The 27776-nt window shown below is 40.6% G+C and overlaps 1 protein-coding gene across 1 annotated transcript in view; it reads right to left on the bottom strand.

The window, feature by feature from the left end:
- LYRM4 (LYR motif containing 4) overlaps positions 1 to 27776 on the bottom strand; it is a 150390-nt gene that overhangs the window by 87698 nt on the left and 34916 nt on the right. Inside the window, exon 2 of the mRNA XM_008068314.1 lies at positions 25182 to 25302. Within this exon, the coding sequence (XP_008066505.1) occupies positions 25182 to 25302 (121 nt within the window). The remainder of the gene's footprint in view (positions 1 to 25181; positions 25303 to 27776) is intronic.

The following is a 27776-nucleotide window of genomic DNA, read 5'->3' as shown; positions in this document are numbered from 1 at the left end:
GGAGAGGCATTTAAGAACATTGTAATTCTGGGAAAAATTCCATTCAGAAGAAAATTGATTTGGTATCCTGTTTATCATTATATCTGTTCTGAACTATTTTAATGAAGAATCAGTTGAATATAATGGTTCTAATAGGCTCTGATATTGAAAATTTAATTAAATAATGTTAATTAGAATCATTCCACCCCCAATATATACATGCAGGCAGACACATACACACTTTATAATGTTCACACAATGACAAAATCGCCTAACGATGCATTTCTCAGAACATATCCCATTGTTAATCAGCATATAACTGTATCTTAAACAGATAATCTTCTCCTGGCATCCTTGGCAGCGTTTTGGGTGACAGATTCTTTCCTGGGACATAGTGCAGTTAGAAATCTCTGTGCCATGTCTCAGCTGCCCAGAAATGAGTATTTGTCGAGAAAGAAGCTGTGTAAGTTAAAATGTCTATGTTTTAATGGAGAGGTGAAAGAAAGGACAGCTATTTACTTAAGTGACCTCAAGATGGCTGAGAATTCACTGGCAGTATGTTCCATTACCAGTTACAAGAAAGATAAAAATGCCAGGGTTTCAATTCCCATTGTGGGGATATTCTTAGGTAAGAGTCTCAAGAGTCATAATCTATGATCTCCTTTCATATTATAGTAAAACCTTTTCGGACAGAATAAATCAGTGCTTTGGATTGTCCATGCTAAGGTTCTAAAATGTTTTCCAAATTATACATAAATTAAAATAGTCTTGATCTGATGTAATTTTGGTCAAAGGAAATTCAAACTCAAAGTGGGATTTTCAAAACTGCCATAATACCGTAAGAAAGGGAATGGCAGTAGTGGGAAACTGTCCGGGTGGGGGTGGGGTGTGTGTGGGATTGGCAGTTGAGAGAAACTGCTAGGGGTAGGAGGGGCATACCTTATCAATAAGGGTACCTGCATAATCAGTGTTTGTATACCTGATCCTGAATTGTACCCCACATCTTTATAAACAAACAAAAAAAAACTGCCATAAGCATATAGTTACTAATGCTTTGGTTACCGAGCACAAACATGTCCTTCATGAGAGGGGAAGTGTTTACTGCATATTGAGGACTGTAAGAGAAGTTGCAGGAATCAGTTATTGATATAAAATATCCCAACTCTACTCTTGAAAAGTGAACATCTGACAGATGCCCATCCTAAATATTTCCTTTTTTTAAGACACAAGGTCTCACTCTGTTGCCCAGGCTGGACTGCAGTCGAATAATCAGTTCACTGCAGTCTTAAACTCCCAGTCTGTAGTGATCCTCTCATCTCAGTCTCTCAAGTAGCTGGAATTATAGGTATGTAATACCATACCTGGCTAATTTTAATTTTTTTTTTTAAGATGAAGGTCTAGCTATGTTGCCCAGGCTGATCTTGAACTCCTGGCCTCAAGTGATCTTCCTGTATTTTGGTGAAACTTATGGTGGTAGACTTTAAACCTTTTAAATTGTTCAGTTCATTAGCAAAAAATTGTTATGCATGTAGTTTTAATGTACACATATTTATTTACAACTTATTCACATATGGTCCCATGCCGCTAAATTGTGCTTATTAAAATACATACAAAAACATAAATTTCAAAAGATGAAATGAAAATTATAAGCAGAAGTCCTATATTTCTTTTTTTTTGAGTTGGAGTCTCACTCCGTCGCCCAGGCTGGAGTGCCGTGGCATGCTTACGGCCACGCTAGCATCGACCTGCTGGCATCCAGGGATCCTTGCGCTTAAGCCTTCCAAGTAGCTGGAACTACAAGCGCGCTACCACGCCTAGCTAATATTTTTGATTTACTCTAGAGACAAAGTCTCACCAAGTTGCCCAGGCTGGTCTTGATCCCACGGGCTCAGGCAATCCACTTGCCTTGATCTCTCAAAGTGCTGGGATTATAGGCTGAGTCACCAAGACCGGCCTAAGTCCTATATTTCACTCTTGCAGCTCACCGGGTTGCCCTTCGTATTCCTCAAGTTTAGTCCTTTTCCTTGGAGACCTGGAGGATGCCAGGGAGGTGTAAAGTAAAGCAATGTTCATATTGATGTTGTCCTCACTGGTTGAATTTAAGTAACCTTCCATTTCAGAGGGATGTCAGGGACATGATAAAAATCCCATAGTATGAAGGCCCTCCACAAGGACTTTTGTCAGCATCTGCTTAGACATAGAGAGCAGGGGTCACAATCTCAGAAGTGGTTCCTTCAGGCTCTGAACAGTTACTCTCCCGATTCCTTTTTTTCTAGTATAGACTGTCAGTTGCATGAGGGCAGTGCCACGATTAGAACTGTCTTATTTATTACTATGTCTCCAGTGTCTAGAACAGTGTCTAAAACATATGGATTTGCGGAATTAATGTATAAATGTTGAACGATTTCTGTCAAACAATTTCTTCACACTAGTGAAAGTCTGTCTTTTATAACCACAAGTCCTTATATGCACTTACTCTGCACCAAGCACCATCAAAAGCACTGTTCATGTATTAACTTACTGAATTCTCGTAACAACCCTGTAAGTCAGGTGCTGCCACACTCCTACCTCAGAGCTGAGGAAACTGGGACAGAGAGTAGGTAAATGACTCCTTTGGCTGGTGGTTGGCTGAGCTGAGGTTTGCTAGGGCAATACAGCTCCCAACTCCATGACAAAGCAGTGCACTGGCCACCCTCTGCCATCTGCTACACACACATCTCTTTCCTTTGTGTGATGACCTTTTAGGTACAGGTGGGCAGATACTGGAGCCTTCATATTCATCTCCAAACCAAACACCCTAGAGCCTCCATCTGCTTAACAGATCAGGGTTAAGCCTTCCAACACCGGGACCTCCTTCTTTGGGTTTGGTTGTTTGTCCCTAAGAGAGTCCTACCATGGACTCAGACAACTGTGAGTTTGAATTTTAGCTTTACAAAATCACTGTCTGACTCCAATTCTTTGGAAAAGCAAGTTGCCACAAGTGCCTTCCTCACAAAAGGGTTCCTTTCTTCTCATTTCTTCTCTCAGAGATAACTAGGTACAGCACATCACTCTCAGGGGAGACATATTTGCATTAATCTGGATGATGGCGCTGAACTTTATGGGAACAAATTGTACTGGCCTGCAAAATAGCTTTCTTCTACTTCCATTGGAATGATTTGGTTCTTTAACTTAATTGAATACAGTGACAATGACTCAATTCTTTGTCTCTTACTGCACAGTTTCTCCTTTTTCATAGGAAAACATCCTCATAAAGACAAGTTATAATACATCAAAATATTGACAGGAATGTTAAGCTCTAATGTCTGAAGTTATCTGTGGGCATGATTTATTATAGAAGTTTCACTGTTATAACTTGGCAATTAGGAAATATTGATAAATGCAAACACATTATTGATGTCAATTAAAAAAAGCACGAGATTGATGAACCTCCCAAAGTGATTAGACACAAGCAGTTAGAGAGTAATGTCCATCAATACATTTCTAACCACTATAAATACAGAGAGAAATCAGGCTGCTGGGAAACAAAAGGGTGCTTTCATTAAAAGTGGGATCATTTAGACAGATGAGCATCTAGTTAACAGGAATATCTACCAGAACTTCAAGCCAAATCTTTCAGAAAAAACACACAATGTTTACTGGTGACTCATGATAAGGTCAGCAAGGAACACACTGGAGATGATTCAATGCATATAACACGCTGAGTCAGTAAAAGGAGGCAAGTGCTTGAGCGGGTTACACCTGAGTAAATTCGTGTAAAGTATATGCCAAAGCAGAAACTCAAGAAAAAAGGGTAATCTCTTAACATAGATTTTAATATTTGCTGGTACTTTAGATTTTGGAGGATCTGAATATAGTCTTGGATTTATTTTAAATGGAAAACATAACCAAGTATCCAATACCTATGTGCAGGAAAGAGGGAGGATTTAAGCCTAGGTTCCTGAGAAAATGAAGGTATTGAAAAATTAGGAAAGAAAATTAGTTTAAGAGACAGGGAAGGTAATTCAGTTTTGGACATAATAGGTTTCAAGTGCTGACAAAACACCCAAGTGCAAACAAATATCTACTGAACATAGAGGCTAGCATTTTGCATGAAAAGAGAAGACAAAAGATGAAGTTTCAAAAAGGAGGTATGATAAGCGACAACTGGTCCTGTCAAGAAGAACCAGGATAACAAGAGTCTAACTGGTTTAGCCATAAGGAAGTCTATCCATTTATGACAGTAGTTGCATTTATGTAGAGAATAAGCTGAATTAAAAAAAAACCAACCAACATCTACTGTGTGAATGAACTCTATGTGACACTATGAAAGAAAGGCACATTACCCTTGTCCATCTGGGAAGGTCATTCTCCTTCATCAAAGTTCAGGGAGGGTCATGTGGACAGTAAGAGAGAGGATTCATATTTAGAGATCCACATTATCTGATTTAGCCCCTGCCTACCCAAATCACACTGCCAACTCAAATCTACTTATTATAAGCACTATAAAATCAGCAAAGGGTTAAACTGGATCTCAATCCACAGATAACAGAGTTTAGATACAGAGAATGACTAGTTTAAGGTTCATCTCCCTCTCTCCCCCGAAATATTAACCTACCTTCAAGGTTAACAAAGTCAAAGTTTGTTAGCCTTTTCATCTAAATCTAGTTGCTTTTGTAAACAAAATGTATATTGTATGCCACTTCATTCCACTAAGCTGGCTATAATCATAATAATCATTTAGAGGATAATAAAAAGAGTTTACAAGAATGTGGCAAAATTAGAACCCTCATACACTGATGGTGCTAATATACAATAGTACAGTTGTTTTGGAAAACAGTCTGGCAGTTCCTAAAAGAGTATAGATTCACCATATGATCCAGCAATTCCACGTCTAGGCATATACCAAAGATAAATGAAAACATATGGTCACACAAAAATTCATAAATGAATGTTCATAGTAGTATCATTCATAAGCAAAAACGTAGAGGGTGTAGAGGCAAGATGGCGATGGAACAGATCAGAGTGTGAGAGTATCTGCAAAAGCGAGTGTCCATAAAGACTCTCTGCATGAGTGGGGGTGTGCTGATGGGTGAGTAAAAGTTAGTCTGAGGAGAGACTTGGGTTCATGCACCCAGGGCTCTCCTCCAGAGGTGATTGCAACCCACCAGTGCCCTAAGATCAGAGCCCCCGGCATGCAGGATCATCTGCTGTTCTTGGGGCTCTCCTGAGAGGAGGCAGCACAGCACAGCTGCTCCTCACCACCTGGCACCTGACCCACATCGTCACCTGTGGCGGCAGACTGGGCATGAGCAGCAGGAAGTGTGGAGAAAGCAGGACGTGGAAATCTGAAACAGAACCCTGCCACTGGTGACTAGATGCTGACAGGCACCATCTTCTCTGTCCTAGGACCGGGCAGAGACCTGCAATGCTCCATCAGCTCTGTCCAGCCTCCAACATGGGATCCAAAGGCTATTCCCTCATTGAACTTAGAGAGAAGGATGCATCTCTCCCATGCTAGAACAGGCACTGACATGTCAGATGTGAGTGGGAGACTTGACAGCAGCAGCAGCAGCAAGTCAGGTGAGTCAGAATCTGATCTATCCACCTCCCACATCTGACCTACGCTGAGAGCAACCCTATCAGCCTGTGCTGAGAATGAAGGGGAGAGGCGGAGATGGTGGAGACGCTATTTTTTTTGAGTTGCAGCCTTACTCCACTGCCCAGGCTGGAGAGCAGTGGCATGCTCACAACCACCCAAGTGTTAACCTGCTGGGCTCCTGCCATCCTTCTGCCTCAGTCCTCCAAGTAGCCAGAACTACAGGTGCGTGCTACCACGTCCAGCTAACTTTATAAAATTTATGTAGAGATGAGGTCTCACCATGCTGCCTGGGCTGATCTCAAGTCCACAGGCTCAGGCAATTCACTCGCCTCGGTCTCCTAAAGTGCTGGGATTACAGGTTAAGCTACTAAACCTGGCCCGGAGGCATTTCTTAATGCGGTAGCAGCAGCAGAAAGCAACCTGGTGCTACAGAAATAGGCATAGAGCGAATTTTTTTTTCTTGTTTATTTCTTTGTTTTAGCTTTAGTTTTTTTTTCTTCCCTCTTTCTGTTTTTGTTTATGTTTTCATACTTGTTTTGTTTGTTATTATTATTATTTTTTTTAGATTTTCTGTTTGTGTATGGATATTTTTGAGGGAGTTACATCAACGGGGGGGGCTTGTTTGTATGATTTTCTGTTTTGTTCTTTCTGTCTTTGTTTCTCTGTTTATTTGCTGGTTGGTACACCTGTTTTCCCTCTTCTTCTCTCTGTCTTCTTTTTGTCTTCCTCCTTTATTTCATTCTTTTCCTTTTTCTTATCTCATTTTGCTTTCAGAGGGCAAACATACACCTCTACTACATGGACAGATTCTAAGGGAGTGGGAAGTGGGTTACTGTGGGTCCACACACCTGTCAGTAGTTACTAGGATCTGCAGATAGCTTTTGAATCACAGCTCCCCCCATAATTAAATCTCAAAACTGCAAAAAGCACAGCTTCCCATCCTCCATCCAGCTTCAGAATTGAACAAAGTCAGAGGAGCTACATACGGAGGAACAGGAAATTGAACAAACAGAAGCTATCCCACCCCATCACTGAACAACAGAATTAAAGGAGAGGTAAAAAAAGGGGGAGGGAAACCTATACAAATGAAGAAAAACCAAAGGAAGAATGTGGATCTCACACAGACCCCTCAGAGGACAACCACAGAGAATACAGACTTTGGAACCCAAACAAGAGTCAACAGAATGGTCTCAAACCACAAACCCTCATATCAAGATATTAATAGACAGAATGAATAGAAATGAGAAGAGACAAGAGGAAAGAATGAGGAAGTTGATAAGAGAGATAACAGCAATAAAGACAATGAATGAAATAAATAACAAACTGATAAGCATGGAAAGCAGAATTAACCAGAAAGCAGAAGAAAGAATCTCAGAGCTTGAGGACCAAAATATGAAACTAACCCAAACTGTTAAAACATAGAACAGAAGCTTAAAAAGACAGAGCAAAACCTCCAAGAGATGAGAGATTATATCATAAGGCCGAACCTAAGACTAATTGGAATCCCTGAGGCAGACAGAGAGACAGAGACCACCCTGGAACATTCTATGAAATTATCCAAGAAAACTTCCCTCATCTTATCAGTGATATGACCATTCAAACATAAGAGATTCAGAGAACCCCTGCAAGACAACAAATGAGAAGAACAACTCCTAGACACATAGAAGTTCGCTTACACAAAGTAGGTATAAAAGAAAAAATCCTAAAGGCAGCAAGAGAGAAAGGTCAGACTACCTACCAGGGAAACCAATTAGAATAGGAGGAATCTTATCTACAGAAACACTTCAGGCTAGGAGAGATTAAAGGCCACTCTTCAAAGTTCTCAAAGATAAACAATTTCAACCAATAATTACCCTTACCAGCTAAACTAAGTTTCATCAGAAACGGAGAATTAAAATCTTCCCAGACATTGAATTCCTGAGTTTATACCACCTTTAGACCAGTTCTACAAGAAACACTTAAAGAACAAATTACCCCTTAAGCTATCAAAAATTAAAAAAGATAGAGAAGGTCACTACATAATGATAAAAGGTTCAATCCATCAACAATAAATATCCATCCTAAGCATATATGTACCCAACACAGGAGCACTAACTTTCATAAAGCAGCTTCTAGGTAAACTAAAAAAAAGATATTGACTCTAACACTATCATAGCTGGGGACCTAAATACTACACTAACAACTTTAGACAGATCATCAAGACAAAAAAAAAAAAGTCAACAGGAAGATCTGGAACCTCAATGTGACGCTTGACCAAATGGACTTACCTGATACCTACAGAACACTCCACCCAACAACCATGGAATATTCATTCTACTTATCACCACATGAAACGTACTCTAAGATCAACCATATCCTTGTCATAAATCAGGCATAAATAAATTCCATAAGACTGAAATACTGCCATGTACCTTCTCAGAACACAGTGGAATAAAAATAAATATCAACACCAACAGAGTTTCCCCAAAACCCACAAAGACATGGTCACTAAACAGAATGATGCTAAACAATTCCTGGGTTAACAAGGAAATCAAAACAGAAATTAAATGATTCCTGGAAACAAATGAAAATGAAAAAACATCTTATCAAAATCTCTGGGTTGCCATGAAAGCAGTACTAAGAAGGGAATTCATATCTCTATGGATACACATAAAAATGGAAAGATCACAAGTTAATAGGCTAACAAATCACCTAAGAAAGCTGGAAAACCAAGACCACCAAAACCCTAAACTTAGCAGAAAAATCCAGATCACCAAAATAAAAGCCCAAATTCAGGACATAGAAAACAAAAATATATGCTGGGCACAGTGGCTCAAGCCTGTAATCCCAGCATTTTGGGAGGCCGAAGTGAGGGGACTGCCTGAGCCCATGGGTTCAAGAACAGCCTGGGCAACTTGGTGAGACCTCATCTTTACAATAAATAAAAAAATTAGTCAGGCATGGTAGCACGCACCTGTAGTTCTGGCTACTTGGAAGGCTGAGGCAGAAGGATCACCTGAGCCCAGAAGGTTGACGCTGGGGTGGCTGTGAGAATGCCACTGTACTCCAGCCTGGGCAAAAGAGTGAGACTCCAATTTAACAAACAAACAAATGCCCCTGCCAAAAAAACTCAGAAAATATAATACAAACAAAATCAATAAAACAAAAAGTTGGTTCTTTGAAAGGATAAACAAGATTGATGGACCCCCTAGTTAGACGAAGAAAAAGAGAGAAAAAGTACAAATAAGCACAATCAGAAATGCAAAAGATCAAGTCACAACTGACCTCGAAGAAATACAAAAAGTTATCAGATATTACTATGTACACTTATATGGAAACAAACTTGAAAACTTAAATGACATGGAGGACTTTCTGACATCACACAACCTTGCCACAGTGAAAAAAGAAATCAAGACCCTCAATAGATCAATAACAACCCAGGAAATTGACTATATCATAAGAAAACTACCTACAAAAAAAAAAAGCCCTGAACCAGATGGCTTTCCAGCAGAATTCTACAAAACATACAAGGAAGAGTTGATACCAATCCTACTGAAAGTATTCCAGGCAATAGAGACAGATGAAACTCTCCCCAAATCATTTTATGAAGCTAACATCACATTGATACCCAAACAGGGAGAAGATCCAACAAAGAAAGAACATTACAGGCCAATATCCTTGATGAACATAGATGCTAAAATTCTCAACAAGATTCTGGCAAACCTGATCCAACAATAAATCTCAAAAATCATTCATCATGACCAAGCAGGCTTCATCCTTGGGATGCAGGGCTGGTTCAACATCCATAAGACCATAAGGGTAATTAAATACATCAACAGATGTAAAGATAAAAACCACATGATTATATCATTATATGGAAAAAGCTTTCAACAAAATCCAGCACCCCTTCTTGTTAAAAACCGTTAAACATCTCGGCATAGATGGAACATACCTCAAAACAGTGAGAACCATGTATGAGAAACCCATAGTCAACATACTGCTAGACAGACAGAAATTGAAACCACTTTCCTTGAAAGCCAGAACAAGCCGGGCTCGGTGGCTCAGCCTGTAATCCTGTGCCTTTGAGAGGCTGAGGTGAGTGGATTGCCTGAGCCCGCGGGTTTGAGACCCGCCTGGGCAGTGAGACCTCATCTCTACAATAAATCAAAACATCAGCCGGGCGAGGTAGTGCATGCCTGTAATTCCGGCTACTTGGAAGTCTGAGGCGGAAGGATCGCCGGAGCCCAGCAGTTCGAGGCTGCGGTGGCCGGGAGCAGCCACTGCACTTCAGTCTGGGCGACAGAGTGAGACTCCAACTCAAAAAAAAAAAAAAAAAAAAAAGAAAGCCAGAACAAGACAATGATGCCTATACTCATGTCTCCTGTTCAAAATAGTACTGGAAATTCTAGTTGGAACAATCAGACAAGAGAAGAAATCAGCGGTATCTAAATAGGAAAAGAGGAAGTCAAGTTATCCCTCTTTGCAGACAACATGATTCTATACCTCAAAAACCCAAGAGAATCTGCCAAAAACTTCCTTCCACTTTGGCAAGGAGGACTTTGGCAAAGTCTCAGGGTATAAAATAATTGTGCTCGGCAACTCCTTCAGGTCCTCTACCACTATGGGAGCTGTTCTGTCCTCTCAATAAATCCTGCTTTCTAAATAAATAAATAAGCAAGCAAAAGACAGTCATATTCCTATACACCAACAATAAACAAATGGAAACCCAAATAGAAAGCACAATCCTATTCACAATAGACACAAAAAAAGAGAAGAAGAAGAAGAAAAAAAAAAAGAAATACCTTGGCATCTTCCTAACCAGAGAAGTGAAACACCTTTACAACAAAAACTACAAAACACTGCTAAAAGAAGCAAAGATCACATAAACAAATGGAAAAATATTCCATGCTCATGGATTGGAAGAATCAACATTGTTAAGATGTCCATTCTACCTAAGGCAATGTACAGATTTAACACAATACCCATTAAATTACTAGCAGCATTCTTCTCAGACCTGGAAATGACAATACTGGAATTCATATGAAAACATAAATGACCACGGTTAGCAAAAACAAAAACAAAACAAAAAAAACGCAACAAAGTGGGAGGTATCACAGTCCCAGACTTTAAACTTTATTATAAAGCTACAATAATCAAAATAGCCTGGTATTGGTACAAGAACAGGCATATAGACCAAGGGAACAGGACAGAGATTCCAGAAGCAAAACCTCAATTTCTCAACCAACTTTTCTTCTCAAAGCCTCCACCACCACCAACTGGGGAGAGAAGAACCTATTCAGTGAATGGTGCTGGGAAAACTGGCTGACCATATGCAGAATATTAAAACAAGACCCCTACCTATCACCATACACAAAAATGAACTCTAAATGGAGCAAAGACCTAAATGTAAAACCTCAAACTATAAGAACCTTAGAAAATGCAGGAGACACCCTTATGGAAATTGGAATTGGCAACCAATTCCTGATCAAAACCCCAAGTGTCCATGTCATAAGAGACAGATAGACAAGTGGGACTTCATCAAACTGACAAGTTTCTGCAAAGCCAAAGAAACCATCAAGAGAGTGAGAGACAGCCCGGGAATGGGAAAAGACAGCCTGAGACAATAGGGAAAAATATTTACCAACTGTATATCTGATAAAGGCCTAATATCCAAGATCTACAAGAAACTCAAACGTGCCGAAATGAATAGACATTTCTCAAAAGAAGACATATGAGCAGCCAACAGATACATGAAAAAATGCTCAGCCTCACTAGTATCAAAGAAATGCAAATTAAAACCACACTGAGAAACCATCTAACTCCAGTCAAGACGGCCATCATAAATAACACAGAAAACAACAGATGCTGGAGAGGATGGGGGGGGATACTCCTACACTGTTGGTGGGAGTTTAAATTAGTATAACCTCTATGGAAAAGTCTGATCATTCCTAAAAGATCTAAAAATCGACCTTCCACATTACCCTGCAATCCCCCTACTGGGAATATGCCCAGAGGAATTAAAATCATTCTATAAAAAAGATATCTGCACACACTTGCTTACTGCTGCGTTGTTCACAATAGCAAAAACATGGAACCAACCATGCTGCCTATCGAAAGAGGACTGGATTAAAAAAATGTGGTGCATATATGTGATGAAATATTACACAGCCATGAAGAGGGACAAAATTATGAACTTCACAGCAACTTGGATGGACTTAGAGTCTATAATACTGAGTGATCTATCACAGAAACAAAGAATTGATATCACATGTTCTCACTCATAAGTGGACCTTGAACAATTATCGTAATACTATAAGAAAGGGATTGGTAGTTGTGGGAAACTGTCATTGGAGTGCACACCTCATCAACAAGGGTAACTGAACAATGAACATTTGTATACCTAATCCTGAATTGTACCTAACATCTTTAAAATAAAAAATAAAAAAACAAGTGGAAATGACCCAAATGTTTGTCAACTGATAAATAAAATGTAGTACATCCATACTGGAGTAGTATAATCCATAATGGAGTATTATTTGGCATTAAAAAGGAAGGTACTGACACATAATACAAAATGAATGAAACTTGCCAAACGTTATGCTAAATGAAAGAAGCCAGTAATGAATGTAAATTTCATTCATATAAAATGTTCAGAATAGGCAAATCCACAGAGAGCAAAAGTAGACTAATGGTTGCCCTAGTGCTAGGGGGAGTGGGTTGGGAGGAAATGGTGTAGGGTTTCTTTTTGAGGGTGATGAAATGTTCTATCATTAATTGTGGTGATGGTTACACAAGTTTGAATATATTAAAAACCACACACTTGTACATTTTATATGAGTGAATTTTGTAGTATGTGAATTATAGCTCAATAAAGCTGTTATTTATAACATTTGCTAGCAAGTTGCAAAATGCATACTCTTATAAAATCTATACAACATTGTATAAAAGAACAATCACTCCCATCCTGAAATTTTTAGATTATTTTCATCAGTGGGCCTGAGTTGAGAAAAGTAAGACTAGAAAATTTCCAGACACCTGCTTGAAAAAAGTTTGGTGCACTGGTCTGGCTAACCTACCCCAATTTAAGCCCTGCTGTCTAGTTCCTTTTGATGCTAGGACATTTAGCTCAGTGCATTAGCACCTGCCACTGGGCTAGCTCCCAAAAGCCATTGCCCTGTTACTCTTCAACAGGTATCCTTACTGCTCCCAAGGTGCCCAGAAAGTTGATACTGAGAACAAGACATACAGCTGAGGGCTGCAGATAGTTCAAAACAGACTCAAGTATAAGAGCATACTCAATAACAACAATCTTGAAAAACTGAACAAATTTTACAAGTATCTTTCTTGGGATATAACTACATTAATCCTTTTTTCTTCTCACATACTCCCCCTGAAAGGAGGAAAATGTGTGAGACACCCTTAATAATTTCACCTGCATCTGGAATCTTGTGTAGGAAAATGCCTGCTATTAAGGTATAGGACACTAGATATTCGAATTGCAATGGTTTATATGAAAAGCCGGGCTGGAAGGATGATCTACAATTTGTATGAGTAGAAAACCCTCAGCTGCACTATAAATACCCCTCAAAGAATGTTAAATAGTTTCTCCCTCAGATGAGGACTTCATTCTTGAGGACCTGTTTCTGCTATTCTTTCAGCACTAAGCCCTGTTATTCTACTTGGTGGTTAAGAATACTTTCTTGCAGCACCAGGTTGAACCCCAAAGAGCACCATCAGGAGTATGTAGTCTACCCTAGGTAAGCACATGAAATTTTCAGTTGCAATAAGAGTTTCATTGTTTAGCTTATAAGAGAACTTGAAAAGTGTCTGAAACTGTTAAAAAAAAGTACACTCGGTGGCTCAGGCTGTAATCCCGTGCTTTGGGAGGCTGAGGTGAGTGGATTGCCTGAGCCCGCGGGTTCGAGACCCGCCTAGGCAACTTGGCGAGACCTCATCTCTACAATAAAATCAAAAAATCAGCTGGGCATGGTAGCACGTGCCTGTAATTCCGGCTACTCGGAAGGCTGAGGCAGAAGGATCGCCAGAGCCCAGTGGGTCGAGGCTGCGGTGGCTGGGAGCGGTCATTGCACTCCAGTCTGGGCAACAGAGAGAGATTCCAACTCAAAAAAAAAAAAAGTACAATAGAATAAAAATAATAATCAGAACAAAGGTTTAATTTAGAGAGATCCAGAGATATGGGTAGTCATCACAAAAACCAGAGACAACCTGCCCAGAGACTGGCTTTGGAGAATGTACACTTTGTGCAGGGCTGACAGGTTGAGCAGACCTGATCTGGGTCCCTCCCTAGTGTAAACTACTGGTTCTTAACTGTGGCTGTGTACTATAATCACCTCAGATGCTTTAGAAATACTGGTGCCTCAATCTCCTCTCCAGAGATTCAAATTCAGTTGGTCTAGAGAGGCCTGGTCATTGGGATTTGTAAAGGCAGCCTAGACAGGTCTAATGTTCAGTCAAGGCTGAGAACCACCAGCATAAGGCGAAAAGTCCTGACTTTGAAGATCCCATTAAAGACCGAATAGTCTTTGATTCATCCAATAATATTGGGTAAAAGAGAAAGTTAAGCTAAATTCAAGTGTACTGTAACATATAGGAACAAACATTTTATTTTATTTTTTTATTTTTTTGAGTTAGAGTCTCACTCTGTCACCCAGACTGGAGTGCAGTGGCCGCTCCCAGCTACCGCAGCCTCGACCTGCTGGGCTCCCGCGATCCTTCCGCCTCAGTCTTCCAAGTAGCTGGAATTACAGACATGCGCTACCACGCCCGGCTGATTTTTTGATTTATTGTAGAGATGAGGTCTCGCTGCCTAGGCGGGTCTCGAACCCATGGGCTCAGGCAATCCACTCACCTCAGCCTCCCAAAGGCGCGGGATTACAGGCTGAGCCACTGAGCCCGGCGGAACAAAAATTTTAAAATTAAGACTAATTTTTATTTCTTTTCTTGGGAGAAATGCGTCATGGTTGATTGGTTATGGTTTTTCTCTCCAACCACTACGAAGTGTTTTAGATAATGGAAAACTCCACTCATGTAGGATTCGAAGTATCTGAGGAGTGGAATGGATGTAACATAGGTATTTGATATAGACTGCACTGACCTTCATTTAGTGTCCTTTTGCCATTAAGGATGGGGAACAAACTGCTAGAGAAACCTTGGCACTTGCCTCCAAGGTCCTCGGGGCACAAGTGCATAGGCAGGTATGTATACCCTTCCCTGGTTAGCCAAAAACTTTATATCCCTAAAATGGCCTGGAAACATACCAAGCTTCAAATTGCTATCAACTGGGGGATAAAAGGGTTGCCTTGCTTATGCCACAAACTCCCTTCCTTTTCTTTGAGTGAGTTATTTTACCTGTTAGCCTAATCCTCTTCTCAGTCTTCTGCTCAGCTCTAGTGCTGGCCTGCTGGCTCACCTCCTTAGCTAATCTGTTTGCTGCTCCCGAGAGAATAATCTATTTTCCTGAACCCACTAGAAGTGACACGCTGAGAATTGTGAGGGCTTGGAGTGGATGCACCTCGTTTCTCTCTGTGGGCTCTGGAAGACCCAAGGCACAGAGACAGGGCAGGCAAGTCACAGGGCTGTGGGTGCCTTTCCCAAGGATGCATTCTTTTACTTCGAGCAAGTCACTGGCTCCCAGTTGAAAGGACTTAGCCAAGGCTATAAAACTTTCATTTGTATAAAATTCATTGTTAAAATGTAATTAAAGGATCCTACTGGGAGACAGCATGATTATGGTGATGGAGACCTCAAATTCTGGCTTTGACCTTTACTGGCAGTGAAGCCTTAAACTTCTTAACCTCTCTGAGCTCTTTTCTTAGCTTTTCTGAGTCTCAGTTTCCTCATTTTACAGATGAGGAAACCCCTGCAGGGTCACTGTAGATGAAATGGTCTATGTCTGCACCACTGGCATATAGTAGCAGTTCAGTGAAAAGTTAACCCCTTCGGCCTCCATCATCAGTGAATAACCATTACTAGAATGTGTTTTTGCATGTGCTTAATCAACCTCTAATTATATTTTCTTGGTACATTTGCATAATGAATTTATGTAAACAAGGCATCCTAGCAAAAAAACTGCTGCATGTGACCTGCCTGTATTTTCAAGCATGTCTGAATGTGCATGATTAGAATTCTTCCACAAGTAGAGGTGAGCCAATTACACTATGTTAAGGATCTGTGTGTTTACAGAGACTGTATTCCATGCATCTCCAGAGTTGTGAGCTGAGTGGCTAGAGGAGCCTTGTGCAGTATGTGGCTCCTGGACTTGCCTTCAATGTTCCATCTACTATGGGTAGTCTGATCTCCCAACTTCCAACCACTTCTTGTACAAACAGGAGAAATATGAACTTTATATTCCATTCCAGCAGGCTGCCAAAAAATGATGTGGACACTGGAAGGATCATGCAGTCTAACTCAGAAAAGTGCCTTTTGTTCAGACCTCTAAGCAAGAACCATCTGCTCCAAAAGGCCTTTCCAAGGTACCTTTTGGTCACCCTCTCCCTTATTTCTCCCCAACTCCCCAGGAAAATATGAATAGACTTCCATAAGTTGCATGTATGTAAGGGTTGCCTATTGCCTCTAAAGAGAGAGGTATTATAATTAGTTGAGGTTCTGATTATTGTTCCATGGTATGACTAAAATTTTGTTAGGTAAGCTTTTTGCTTTTCTCATAAAGGTTATTCCATGAATATAGTGAATGACACACAGCTACTACGAAGAAATTAAAGTATGCATAATCCGGTCCTTTAAAGTTAAATAAGTTCCTCAAATACAGACCATTAGCTTCCTACCTCACTTGCCCCCTCTGTACTTTGGCAACTCTTCTAGGGGATATCATGATGCTTATGCATAGAGACTCTCTGAGTATGACAGAAATCTAAGAAACATTTCATCCAAGTTCTGCTAAGATATATCTTGTTGATCAGGCATCATTCTGTATATATGAGTTAGAGGAGAAGATTACTGTGGAGTCAAGTCTTCCTACCTCTACAAAGTAGTTTGCTGTTGGAACAGCTATGTGCTAAGCCTATTAACAGCTCTTGGATCTGTCTCCCTGTCTTCTGAATTTAAGAATATCTTTAATTAAAATTAAGGCACTCCAAAACACTAACTTGCCCTACATGTGATGATTATTTTCCTGCAGCCTTTCTTTTACTTCACTGTCTAGCAGTCTGCAGTATGACGGGAACATTTAAAATATAGAAGATTATGTGGACTGAAATTTCCCATGGCCCTCCCAATTCAATTCAGTGGATACACTTTTATCAGCATGTGATAAATATTTCATACTGAAACTGTCACTTGGAATTTAGTCTTCACAGCTCCACCTCAAGCACTGAGAAGCATCTGGGAAAGTCAGACTTCCATTACAACAAGCACCGTATGCTGGGAGCCTGCAGACAGGCATGGCCTCTGGTGTCTCAGGATGCAACTGGAGAGCAAAACCGATGAGAAAGGATGACAGCTGCTCCCTTCCCGCACACTTACGGTCTCAGACCAAACTGGGAGCATCTCTGTTGGGATTTATTTTAGCACTTGAGTTTTTATAAAAGTAATATGGAAAAAACAACTTGAAGCATGGGTGAAGCTGCAACTCTCATTTACTGCACACTTAGTGCGGGCCAAGCACACTGCATGCTTCACAAACACATTGTCATTCAGTCTTTCTCGTCCCTTTCAAGAGCAGTTAAGTATGCCTATTTTACAGAACAGGAAAATGAATCCCAGAGAAAGTCATTTGCCTAAATTCATCAAGCCAAGGCGTGACAACCAGGACTCAGAGCCACTCCTGCCTGATTCCCTAGTCCTGTGCCTTTTGTGCACTATGGAACACAAGAGAAAATACAAAGAGACAGAGTTCGACAGTCTCCTTTCACCCTGTTGAAATTCATCTCATCACCACTTCTTTGCAGCCGATTCCAAGGGTTTAGAAGATGTTCAGAGCTTCTCTTCTGGAAAGGGAGAGGGACACTTCCTCAACCAAAGGAGGATTTTTTTTTTGGAGTTGGAGTCTCACTCTGTCGCCCAGACTGGAGTGCAGTGATCACTCTCGGCTACCGCAGCCTCGACCTGCTGGGCTCCAGCGATCCTTCCGCCTCAGCCTTCCAAGTAGGCAGAATTACAGGCATGCACTACCACGCCCGGCTGATTTTTTGATTTATTGTAGAGATGAGGTCTTGCTGCCCAGGCGTGTCTCGAACCCGCGGGCTCAGGCCATCCACTCACCTCAGCCTCCCAAAGGCACAGGATTACAGGCTGAGCCACCAAGCCAGGCTCAAAGGAGGATTTTTAATGTGAATGTTGGTTATTGAAAGATACCACTATGCACTGGTCAGCAGCTTTGCTGTTTTCAGAGGGTGCTAGTATATATTATCTCACTTTGGATTCACAAAATTACTGATTGGTGCACAAGGCAAGAGTCCTTCTGGTCCTCTGCATGTCAGTTGAATTCTTTTTGTGCTCCAGAAGACCTACCAAGCTAGCTTGCCTTTATTAAGCATTAATGGAGTGCTTACTCACACAACAATTATGAGGCACTGGGAGTACCATGGTCACCCCCAGGATAAACAAGAAAGCAACCTTGTCTTTCTGGAAGCTCACAGGCTAAGGAAAGGAAAGGATGACTTATTAAAATGCCATTTCAAAATGATGTGATAAATGCTATAGTGCAAAGTCACAATGAAATGCTTTATTGGTCAACAGGGTTTTACTGGAAAGAAAGGGGCAGGAAGGGCACTGAAGACCACCCTAGGGGAGATAGTGAATGCAGAACGGAGTTCACTGGGTGTGTGCTGTGTGCCTTGTATTGTGCTAGGTCCCATGGACATGGAAGACCCAGACCTTGAAGATCCTGCAGTCTGGATGAAGAGGGATGCATGGTCACGAAGCAACTGGAATACTGCAAAGACTGGGCATAAAGCATGACTGTCATGGGACAGGAACAGGAGCAAGACATTTTCCTAATGTTTCCCTAAACTACCTGGGAGAGAAAAAAGGGCTGAGTTTCAAAAATTATTTCCAGCAAGAAAAATACTTTAATATTATGAAAAACATGAACAGCTACACAAACAACTGAGAACTTTAAATAATAACTGAAAGTTCCTTAAAAAAAACCCAAAACACTAAGTTTGTCTCTGCTAAGATAGAATCTGGTTCAAAGCAAGAAGAAAATTTATTTTTGCTGTTTCTACCAGTCCCCCTCTTCCCACTTTATTTAATCTCAGATGCTCTGTTGAGTCCCAGGGAAGGAAATCTCATTAGTAAATGTATCTACAACCTATCACCTGTCGGAAAGCACAGCTTCCTTTTCATACAACAATTCATACAACAATACAGTTTGTAGCTCCCCAGAAGTCACCATGATCAGTGTAACATGGGGGTCATGGCCTTCCTGGTGATGCCATCACTACTTTCACAAAGTGTAGCCAAAGGCTGTTCACAAATAGGCCTGCTGCTGTGAGGCCAACTGTGAAGAACCAACATTACATAACAGCATTACGTCACCTAGTTACTCGCCCATGCCCACCAAAACACATGAGCTGTGAGATCTGGGCAGTCAAGTTTTCTTTTTAAAGTCAGTTCAGATCAGCCGGGCGTGGTAGCGCATGCCTGTAATTCCAGCTACTTGGAAGGCTGAGGCAGAAGGATCACCGGAGCCCAGCAGGTCGAGGCTGCGGTGGCCAGGAACAGCCACTGCACTCAAGTCTGGGCGACAGAGTGAGACTCCAACTCAAAAAAAAAATAAAAATAAAAATAAATAAATAAAAATAAATAAATAAAGTCAGTTCAATCAACAGAAAGGGTCAATAACATAGCTCAACCTTGGTCAAAATCCAACATTCCCAGGATGTTTCTGGGACTTAACAATCATTATCATTTAGTTCAGAAACAGATAATGTCAGGCATTAAAGGGTCCTTAGAAATCTACAGTGCAACTTTCTCTTTACTTATAGGAGGAAGCTGGCATTGGGGGGCTGGTTGCTAGCCCATAGGGGGCGAGAGCAGAACCCAGGTCTCCTGGCTTGTTGGGTCAGTGATCAGTGAGTACTTAGGCTCCTATGGCATGGCTTACTCTGTGGAATAGCATATTGAAAGTAACCCAAGTCCAGTCTCAACAAGACAGTTAAACTTAAGTTGTTAAATATAGTCAATTCATGAAAAAATTCTTGTACCATAAGGGATCTTGGAAACCAATGTGTTCAATTCCTTACTTTTTATAGGCGAGGCCCAAGGGTTGTGGACTTATTGGTGATGCTATCACTAATTTGTGACAAACTTTGAAGGGGGAATCCTTATGGCTTCTGGGTTGGTGCTATGTTCACTCCATTGAGGAGGTGAGATGAGTAGGGAGAAGAGATGTGCTTCTTAGGTTGTATAAGGTGGAAATGTTTGGAAAATGGCAAATATTTAAAATACTGATTTAATTCTATACTAGCGTTCATTGTTTAATAAAACTAAGATTTATTATGGTACCACATCTTAGAGAATTTTTAGAGTCTTTTTAGTATTTATAACTGACCAATCCATGAAATGGCAGCCTTAATTTCCAGATTGGGGACAATATAGAACTTCTGATACATCACTTGTCTCTGGTATTTAATAAAATACATCAAATCCAAAAGCAAAACTAACTTTACAATGGTATTCCTTTACCTGTAGTAGAAAAACTGAATAATGATCATGGTTTTAGGGAGATTAAATATCAAGACCAAGGATAGAGAGTTACTGAATATGTGGTATTAGGATTTAAATTTAGGTGTATTTTGCTCAAAGCCTCTTCTCTTACCCACCACTCCTTTATGTCTCAGGAGAAAACCAAATACCAAAAACCAAACCCAAACAGTTCTTTAGATTGTTCTATAAACAGGAGAAATCCTCCCAACAGCATCAATGAACGTATCCTTCATATATACACAGGTAAAATCTACCCACTCTGAAAAGAAAAGACAACTATATATCAAGGGCTCAGGAAATGAGTACATGTCCTCATATACACAGTGGGCACAGGGATCATTTCCTCCCTGCTACCTGAAAGGATATAGTACAGAAACACAAATTAACACAAACAAAGGAGAGCTCCTTTGATTGCCCTTCCTAAAAGATGTGACATTGTTTCTTTGTCATCTTGTGAGAAGATCTTCTGCACAGGCATGACTGGAGTCAACTTTGATTACTTGAAAGGACAAGCCAAGAAGTGAAGCATCAAAAAGTTTCCACTTAAGGGTACTTCAGTGATAGCTTATCAGAAAAAGCACAAATGGAGCTGGAGCCTTCAGAACTGTGGGGAAATTCTGAGCAAACACTTCTTAAATAAGGTGATTGAACTTTAACATTTTCAGAGTGTGGTTTTTGTATTTTTTTTCCTTTTGAAGGCAGAGAGAGAATGAGTTTTTGTTTTTTTTTTTTTTGAAATGATAAAGGAGTCTGGCTTCTAGAGATCAAAGTATTCATGAGTCTACAGAGGGTAGGCTGTTACCTTCTAATAAGAGCTCTAAGTGAACAATTAGAAAAGGGAGAAAGGCATCTTGCTGCTTTCTTTCACCTTGAATGTCTTGTTTGCCTTCTGTCAAGAGAAAGGCCACCTGCAGTTTGATACCTTTTCTGAGAACAGGCTAACACATGAAAATATATGTGGGCCCACCATTCTCCTGTGTGTCCTCAGGACAATTAGTCCAGCATGCTGGGTCTGAATTTCCTCACCTAAAAATGAGGATAATAGTGTCTCATACAGCTACTGTCAGGAGAAACTGAAACAGTATATTACAAACAGTATTTTACAAGCAGTATATTACTGCTTGGTACAGTGTGGGGGCATAGAGAGGGTGCAAGGAAGTAACACTGACAACAAGCATACATCATCATTGCTACCAACATCATCAGTAAAACTGTCTTTTACCAAATGTGGAAAATTAGGCAAATAAGCAACTTGCCCAAGATTATGAGGTAAATGACTGTCTGTGCTAGCTTAGAACTTTTCTTCTTGCCTATTAGACCAATGTGATTTCTGTGCCAGAGCTGGTAATACCTGCTTTCACTTTAGGTGCTTCAGCATCAAAAATAGCTCTTCAAGGAATTTCAGAGTGAGCAGTTATGGGGACTAAGGGGAGAAAGATGACTGCCATAATGAAAATAACCAAATTAAACTCTTGCAAAAGTTTTCTATAAACAGCATTACTACTGCCTTCTTTGTGAGCTCTTCTGTACATGGAAATATACTAAAAAACTACTGTTGTATATGAAAGATGCAGAGGTGAGATAGACTTCTTTTAGAAAGGAAGTGGAATCTTGTCAACCCTGGAGAAATCAAGCAAAATTAGTGGGCAGTCTTCAACCAAATGAGAGGCAGTGCTTCTATAGTAATGCCAACTGCAGGAATGCTATTGCCCCAGACTTGTGGATTTACTAGAACTTCTAGAAAAAGCAGGGAGGAAATAAATTAGTTTAAATTCTTGTAAGAAGAGATCTTTTATAGCTGTAGAGGAACTATATATTGAATGGACTAAAAAAATCAGTGTCGTATACAGGCCAAGCTATAAAGCTACACAACCCTTTTTATTGCCCTGCTTTCTTAAAATGCAGCAGGGGGCTGAAAAATTTTCCATTCATACTGAAAAAATATATCCAAAAATACAGGGTTCACTTATGAGATAGTTAGATCATTGTCTATAAATTCACGTTTCTTTCCTGAGGATGTTTATTGAGTCCAAGTCAGAGCACTTAAATGTCATTTGCCTCTGACCAGTTTATTATTACAATGTAATTCATTGACTAAATGAATGCATATTACAAGTCACCTCTACATGGGGCTGTTCTAGATCCAGTGAATAATAATAACAATAAGCATTTGTATGATGCTTACTATGTGCCAGCACTATCCCCGGGGTCCTGCATACAGTAACTTACTTGATTCTTACCACAACCCATGAAGTAGGGCCTACTTTTGACTGCAGTTTACATCAGGCACTAAGAGTTAAGTATCTTGCTCAGGGTCATGTAGTTAGTAGGTTGAATTAGGATTTGAACATAGGTAGGCTGGGCCCAGAGTTCATGCTCTTGCCCACAAGGCTGAGGTGACTGTAACAGGAGATCCTGTCCTCATGGCCCCTGCTGTCTTGAAGGAGAGGGAAAACAGACAAGGCAGGAGTAATGTTACTTTAGGTACTGATAAGTGCTGTAACAAAAACTAAGGCAGCACAAGGGAAGGGTGGTTGTTTTAAGATGGAGTGCAAGGTGAAATCTGAGCACAAGCTTGGGTGGAAAGGGGAAGAGAGCTGAGGAAAGTCTGGGGAGGACCTCTTCTAGGCAGAGCATGCACAATCTTTGAGATAAGAACAAGCTGGGTGTGCACCCAGGGCAGTAAGAAGGCTATCAAAATAGTGTGAGGAAGGTGAGAGCAACTGAGGGGCCTCTGAGGACATCAGAAGGATTTTAGATTTTACTGTCAGGGTGCTATGAAGCTCCTGGAGGGTGCTGAGCAGGGGAGTGGCCTGATCTGATTATTTCTTTTGGAAAAGATCACTGTGGTGGTGGTGTATGGAGAATACCCCCTACAGGGGTAGGGGAAGAGACTACAACATAGTGGGGCAAGTTAGAAGGCTATGCAACAGCGCAAAGTATGGTGTGAAAGAATACAGACTTTCCGCCTCATTTTAGGTCTTTAGTCCAAAGTCAGCTTATATTAGCTTGTAGCGAGGCAGCTTGAGGTCTACCATGTCTCATATTCTAACTCCAGTAGAAACTGCATGTGGATTCAACAAGTCTAGACGCGAAAGGAAAGTGAGCAGAAACTTCCCAGCTGTTAATGTCTAATTGGCTCAATAGTTCTCCAATAGGAGGAGAATACTTTTATTTTTGTCAGAGCCTTTCTGAGGAGGGGACCACATGCTGTTCTATAAGATCATGTTGAAAGTAGATAGTGTGTATGCCTTATCAGGAAGATGCAGTGCTATCCTGGGGAGGCACCCTTGGCTGGCACACTCCAATGAATCTGTCTTGAGCGTGGACTTGCTGGGGATGTTGGGTGAAGACCTGTCTAGTCTTGTTTTTTGAAAGGATAGTTCTAGCATTTCAAACCAAGAAGTGACAAAGACAATTAGACACAATAGAAGGCAGTGGCACAGATTATTTACAGGCCCCTTTGCTAAGCAGTTTATACTCTGAATAGCATTACACTAAAGATGAAACCTGCCTGTTTTGGAGATGCTGCCAACCTCTACGTGGAGAACATGCCAAAGACTGGAATTTTTCTGAGTTTATGCAAAGAAGGACTCAGGCTGCTTGTTCTTCTACGTTCCACTGCTAAAGGATTCCACAAAATTTAACACCTGGTGACTGGAAAATGCCATCATTCTAGAGTTTCCAAAATGTTGATTAATATAAATGCTACTCTTGAAGTATAAGCAAATGTGTAGATCAAATGTAGTTTCTTTTTCTGACTAGCCTATTATGTCTTCATGGCTCTAGTTAAAGTTCACTTCCTATGTCTGTCCAAATGTGGCAAAGTTATTCTTTTGCTAGATGACTGTATAACTCAAAGATGGTTATTAGAATCTAAAATGTTATTCTAGAAGGAATTGCTCCATTAAGTAGGCGACATAATGGGACTTTTCATCTTGACATAAAATGCAAACAACAGTTTTTAATATTGTTTCTATTAAAAATTCTTTTTAGAGTCAAGTATGAAGAAGGGTCAGGGAAAGACTGTAGTCTTATGTAAGGTTGGCCAAGTTGGCATCTCCTGATGGTGCTCAAAGAGCCCATTCCAAAGCACCACTGTCTAACTTAGAACAATGGTAAGGGGATTTCTCCTCCACACTTCATAAGCAAATTTATTGCAAGTAAGAGAAAAACTAATGGAAGCAGAAATGGAGCTTATGGTGTGACTGCTGCTAAAGCAAAGAAAAACAGTGAAAAGGGAAATTTCCTAGAGAGCAAGAAAACCAATCAACAGAAGGTTATGTTAGCCCTTGAACCTCTAATTACTCTCACAGTCCATGGACATAGCAGACCACCCAGGAGACCACATAACTGCACATGCCCCCCTCACATCATGAGAAAGAGAAAGGCGAGCACAAATCAGAGAAGTGATCTCTGGCACTTCTACAAGATGAAACAAAACACCTACCAGGGTCCTTTATGGGGGTCAGCACCAAGCAGCTGTGCTTTACACCATCTGCACCTGCAGATATATCTCCCACATGGCAACATAATTCAGGTTAATCACCTATGATGGTGTCTTCAAGCAAAGGCCGATGTTCTATTTATTTAATTTATGACTAAAAATACTAAGATAAAGATATATTTATACTTCAAAATGTGTATTTTGATTTAAAAAAATGTCATATTGAAGTTTCTCATACTTAAAGCATCAATCCTTACTATGAGAATTCAGTTTCCCAGAAGGATGCAATCCCTGGAAATTCTGGAATGCTGATATTTTCTTTTAGGTTCTCCTTGAATTTGAAAATATGAGAGTTCATCTTTCAATGTCTGTATCAGTAAAAGGAACAGAGTTTCATGATGCTGCTCTGTAAATCACAAACACCAAGAGTAGTGCTGTCTAATCAAGGCGAATATGTCAAAGATTAAAGCTCTTAATGAAAAACAGCATGTCACTGAAACTTCTTACCTGTCGACGGATTATTTCAAGGTCTCTTTTGGCTTTATTCACTAGGGCTTGAATTTCTACAGGATCCTTTACATTTTTATTTTCTCTGAAGGCATCTCTTATCCTCCTGACAGCATATGTTCTAAATGAATTCAGATGAAAAAAAAAAGAAAAGGTGTCAGCATGTCTGAATGTCTGAGGCTATGCTCCTAAATGAATTTAACAGCTTTTCCTTTAGAATTAACTGTCTAATCTTCCCTTATAGATAATCCACTTTGATCTGTGCTCATGGGACAGGCCAATCCATTACCATTCTGGGATGACAAATGAAACAGCTTAAGGAAAATAAATCTACCCTCAACAAGTCACATACAAATGGCAGAACTGTTACTGAAATGCTCCTTAGATTGCTGGTTCTTTAGTGTTATTCATGCCTGGCTTCTCTCCATTAACATGGATAATTGAAACTTCAGTGTACAGAAACAAATCAAGAATTCAGAGGTTAAATGATGCATCACATATTATGCACCAGGATAGTGATCTATGCCAGACTCAGGTCAGCTTTCCAATCCTTGTCCCATCTTTTGACTTTCACTTCCCTTTCTGTAACACAAAATGTAAGGCTCTGGTCCACATCAAGATCCTATCATGGTCAAAACTATGGACGTATGCCAAAATGCTTTTTTCTATTTTAGAAGTGCAAATATCTGCACACACCTACCACCTACCCCTAACCAAAGATCACTTGCAGTATACAACAGTTCCAGAGCAAGGCTTTCAAATCAGACAGGCTTGGGTTTGAATCCTTGCTCCAGCTCCTACTGTTTGTGTGAATGTGGGTGAGCTTTTTAACATAGATATATTTCCTCATCTGTCAAAAAAGCCATACTACCACTCAGTGCTGTGGGGAGGATTAGGCTTTAAAAAATGCGCCTGGAATTTGGTCCAAAGCCTGGTACATAGAAGGAGTCAATAAACAGAAACTGTTCTTCTTCTTGTTATACCTTAAACCAACTAGTAGTTCCCTCAAGTCTTGGTCTCACCTTTATCTGGCATCCTTAGGGTCAAAGGAGACCATGCTGTTGCACAAGCCCCACCCATTTCATGAGAAAATGTGAACAGAAGGGCAGAGTGGTCTGGTCTGGATAATGAGCCACAACAGACAACTCAAGAGCCTTTAATCAGATGTATTCCCACACTCAGATGGCCGTGGCCTAGTTCCCCATGCTTACTCCATCTACTCCAGATGGAAAGACATGAGACTAAGGAGAAGCAGACCAAGTCAGATGACATTTCCTCTAGTTTTTTTTTTTTTAACTTTTTATTTTTAGAGTTGGAATCTCACTCTGCCACTCAAGCTGGAGTGCAGTGGTGTGATTATAGCTCACTGCAGCCTCAAACTCCTGGGCTTAAGCAATTCCCCTGCCTCAGCTACCCCAGCAGCTGGGACTACAGGCACATATTATCTTGGCTAATTTTAAAAAGTGTTGTTGTTTTTTTTTAAAGTCGAGGTCTTTCTATGTTGTCCAGGCTGGTCTTGAACTCCTGGACTCAAGCAATCCTCCCATCTCAGCCTCCCAAAGCACTGAAAACAAATGCGTGAACCACCACACCTGGCCCTTTAGTCTTAATGATCTCAGCTTGCTGGGCTTTTAACTTTGAACACCAGTTAAAGAGTCCACATGATAGTATTAGTGACACTTAGCAACATAAGAACAGAAATGTAAGTCAAGAAATGAGAAATAGGCTGGGTATGGTAGCTCATGCCTGCAATTCCAGCACTTTGGGAGGAGGAGACAAGTGGATTACCTGAGCCTGGGAGTTTGAGACCAACCTGGGCAACTTGTCAAGATCTCTACAATTAATTAAAAAATTAGCCAGATGTGGTGGCACACACCTGTAGTTCCAGCTACTTGGAAGGCTGAGGTGGAATGACTGCCTGAGTCCAGCAGGTAGAGGCTGTGGTGGCTGTAAGCATGCCACTGCACTCAAGCCTGGGCAGCAGTGAGGCTCTGACAACAGAAAAAAAAAAAAAAGAGAGAGAACGTGTTGGGAGATGTATGCATACAACTTACTGGGAAACTTTATTTTGGAGAGGACAAATTTTGTTTTAGATAAACTTTTCTAAAGTAAAAAGAGATTTTTCCATTAAAAATTCAAATGTCAGGTCTATTTGCATTTAAAAGCAAGAGTAAATGAAATCTTTGAAGAAACTATGAAGGAGTAAGAAAGTTTAGGAACTGGCACTTTCAGATTGTAAGACATTGCTGAGACTTTGATCTTTTATTTTTATTTTTTATTTTTTTTGAGTTGGAGTCTCACTGTGTCACCCAGACTGGAGTGCAGTAGCTGCTCCCGGTCACCGCAGCCTCGACCTGCTGGGCTCCGGCGGTCCTTCCGTCTCAGCCTTCGAGTAGCTGGAATTACCAGCATGCGCTACCACGCCCGGCTGATTTTTGATTTATTGTAGAGATGAGGTCTCACCCAGTTGCCCAGGAGGGTCTCGAACCTGCAGGCTCAGGCAATAATTTTTTATTTATTGTAGAGATGAGTCTTACCAAGTTGCCCAGGTGGGTCTCGAACCCGCGGGCTCAGGCAATCCACTGGCCTCAGCCT

Source organism: Carlito syrichta, unplaced genomic scaffold, assembly GCF_000164805.1.
Source record: "Carlito syrichta isolate Samal-C Ts95f unplaced genomic scaffold, Tarsius_syrichta-2.0.1 Scaffold310108, whole genome shotgun sequence".
Classification (NCBI taxonomy): Eukaryota; Metazoa; Chordata; class Mammalia; order Primates; family Tarsiidae; genus Carlito; species Carlito syrichta.
Note: the sequence above shows the minus strand (reverse complement) of the source record. Positions and strands in the feature narration are given on the sequence as shown.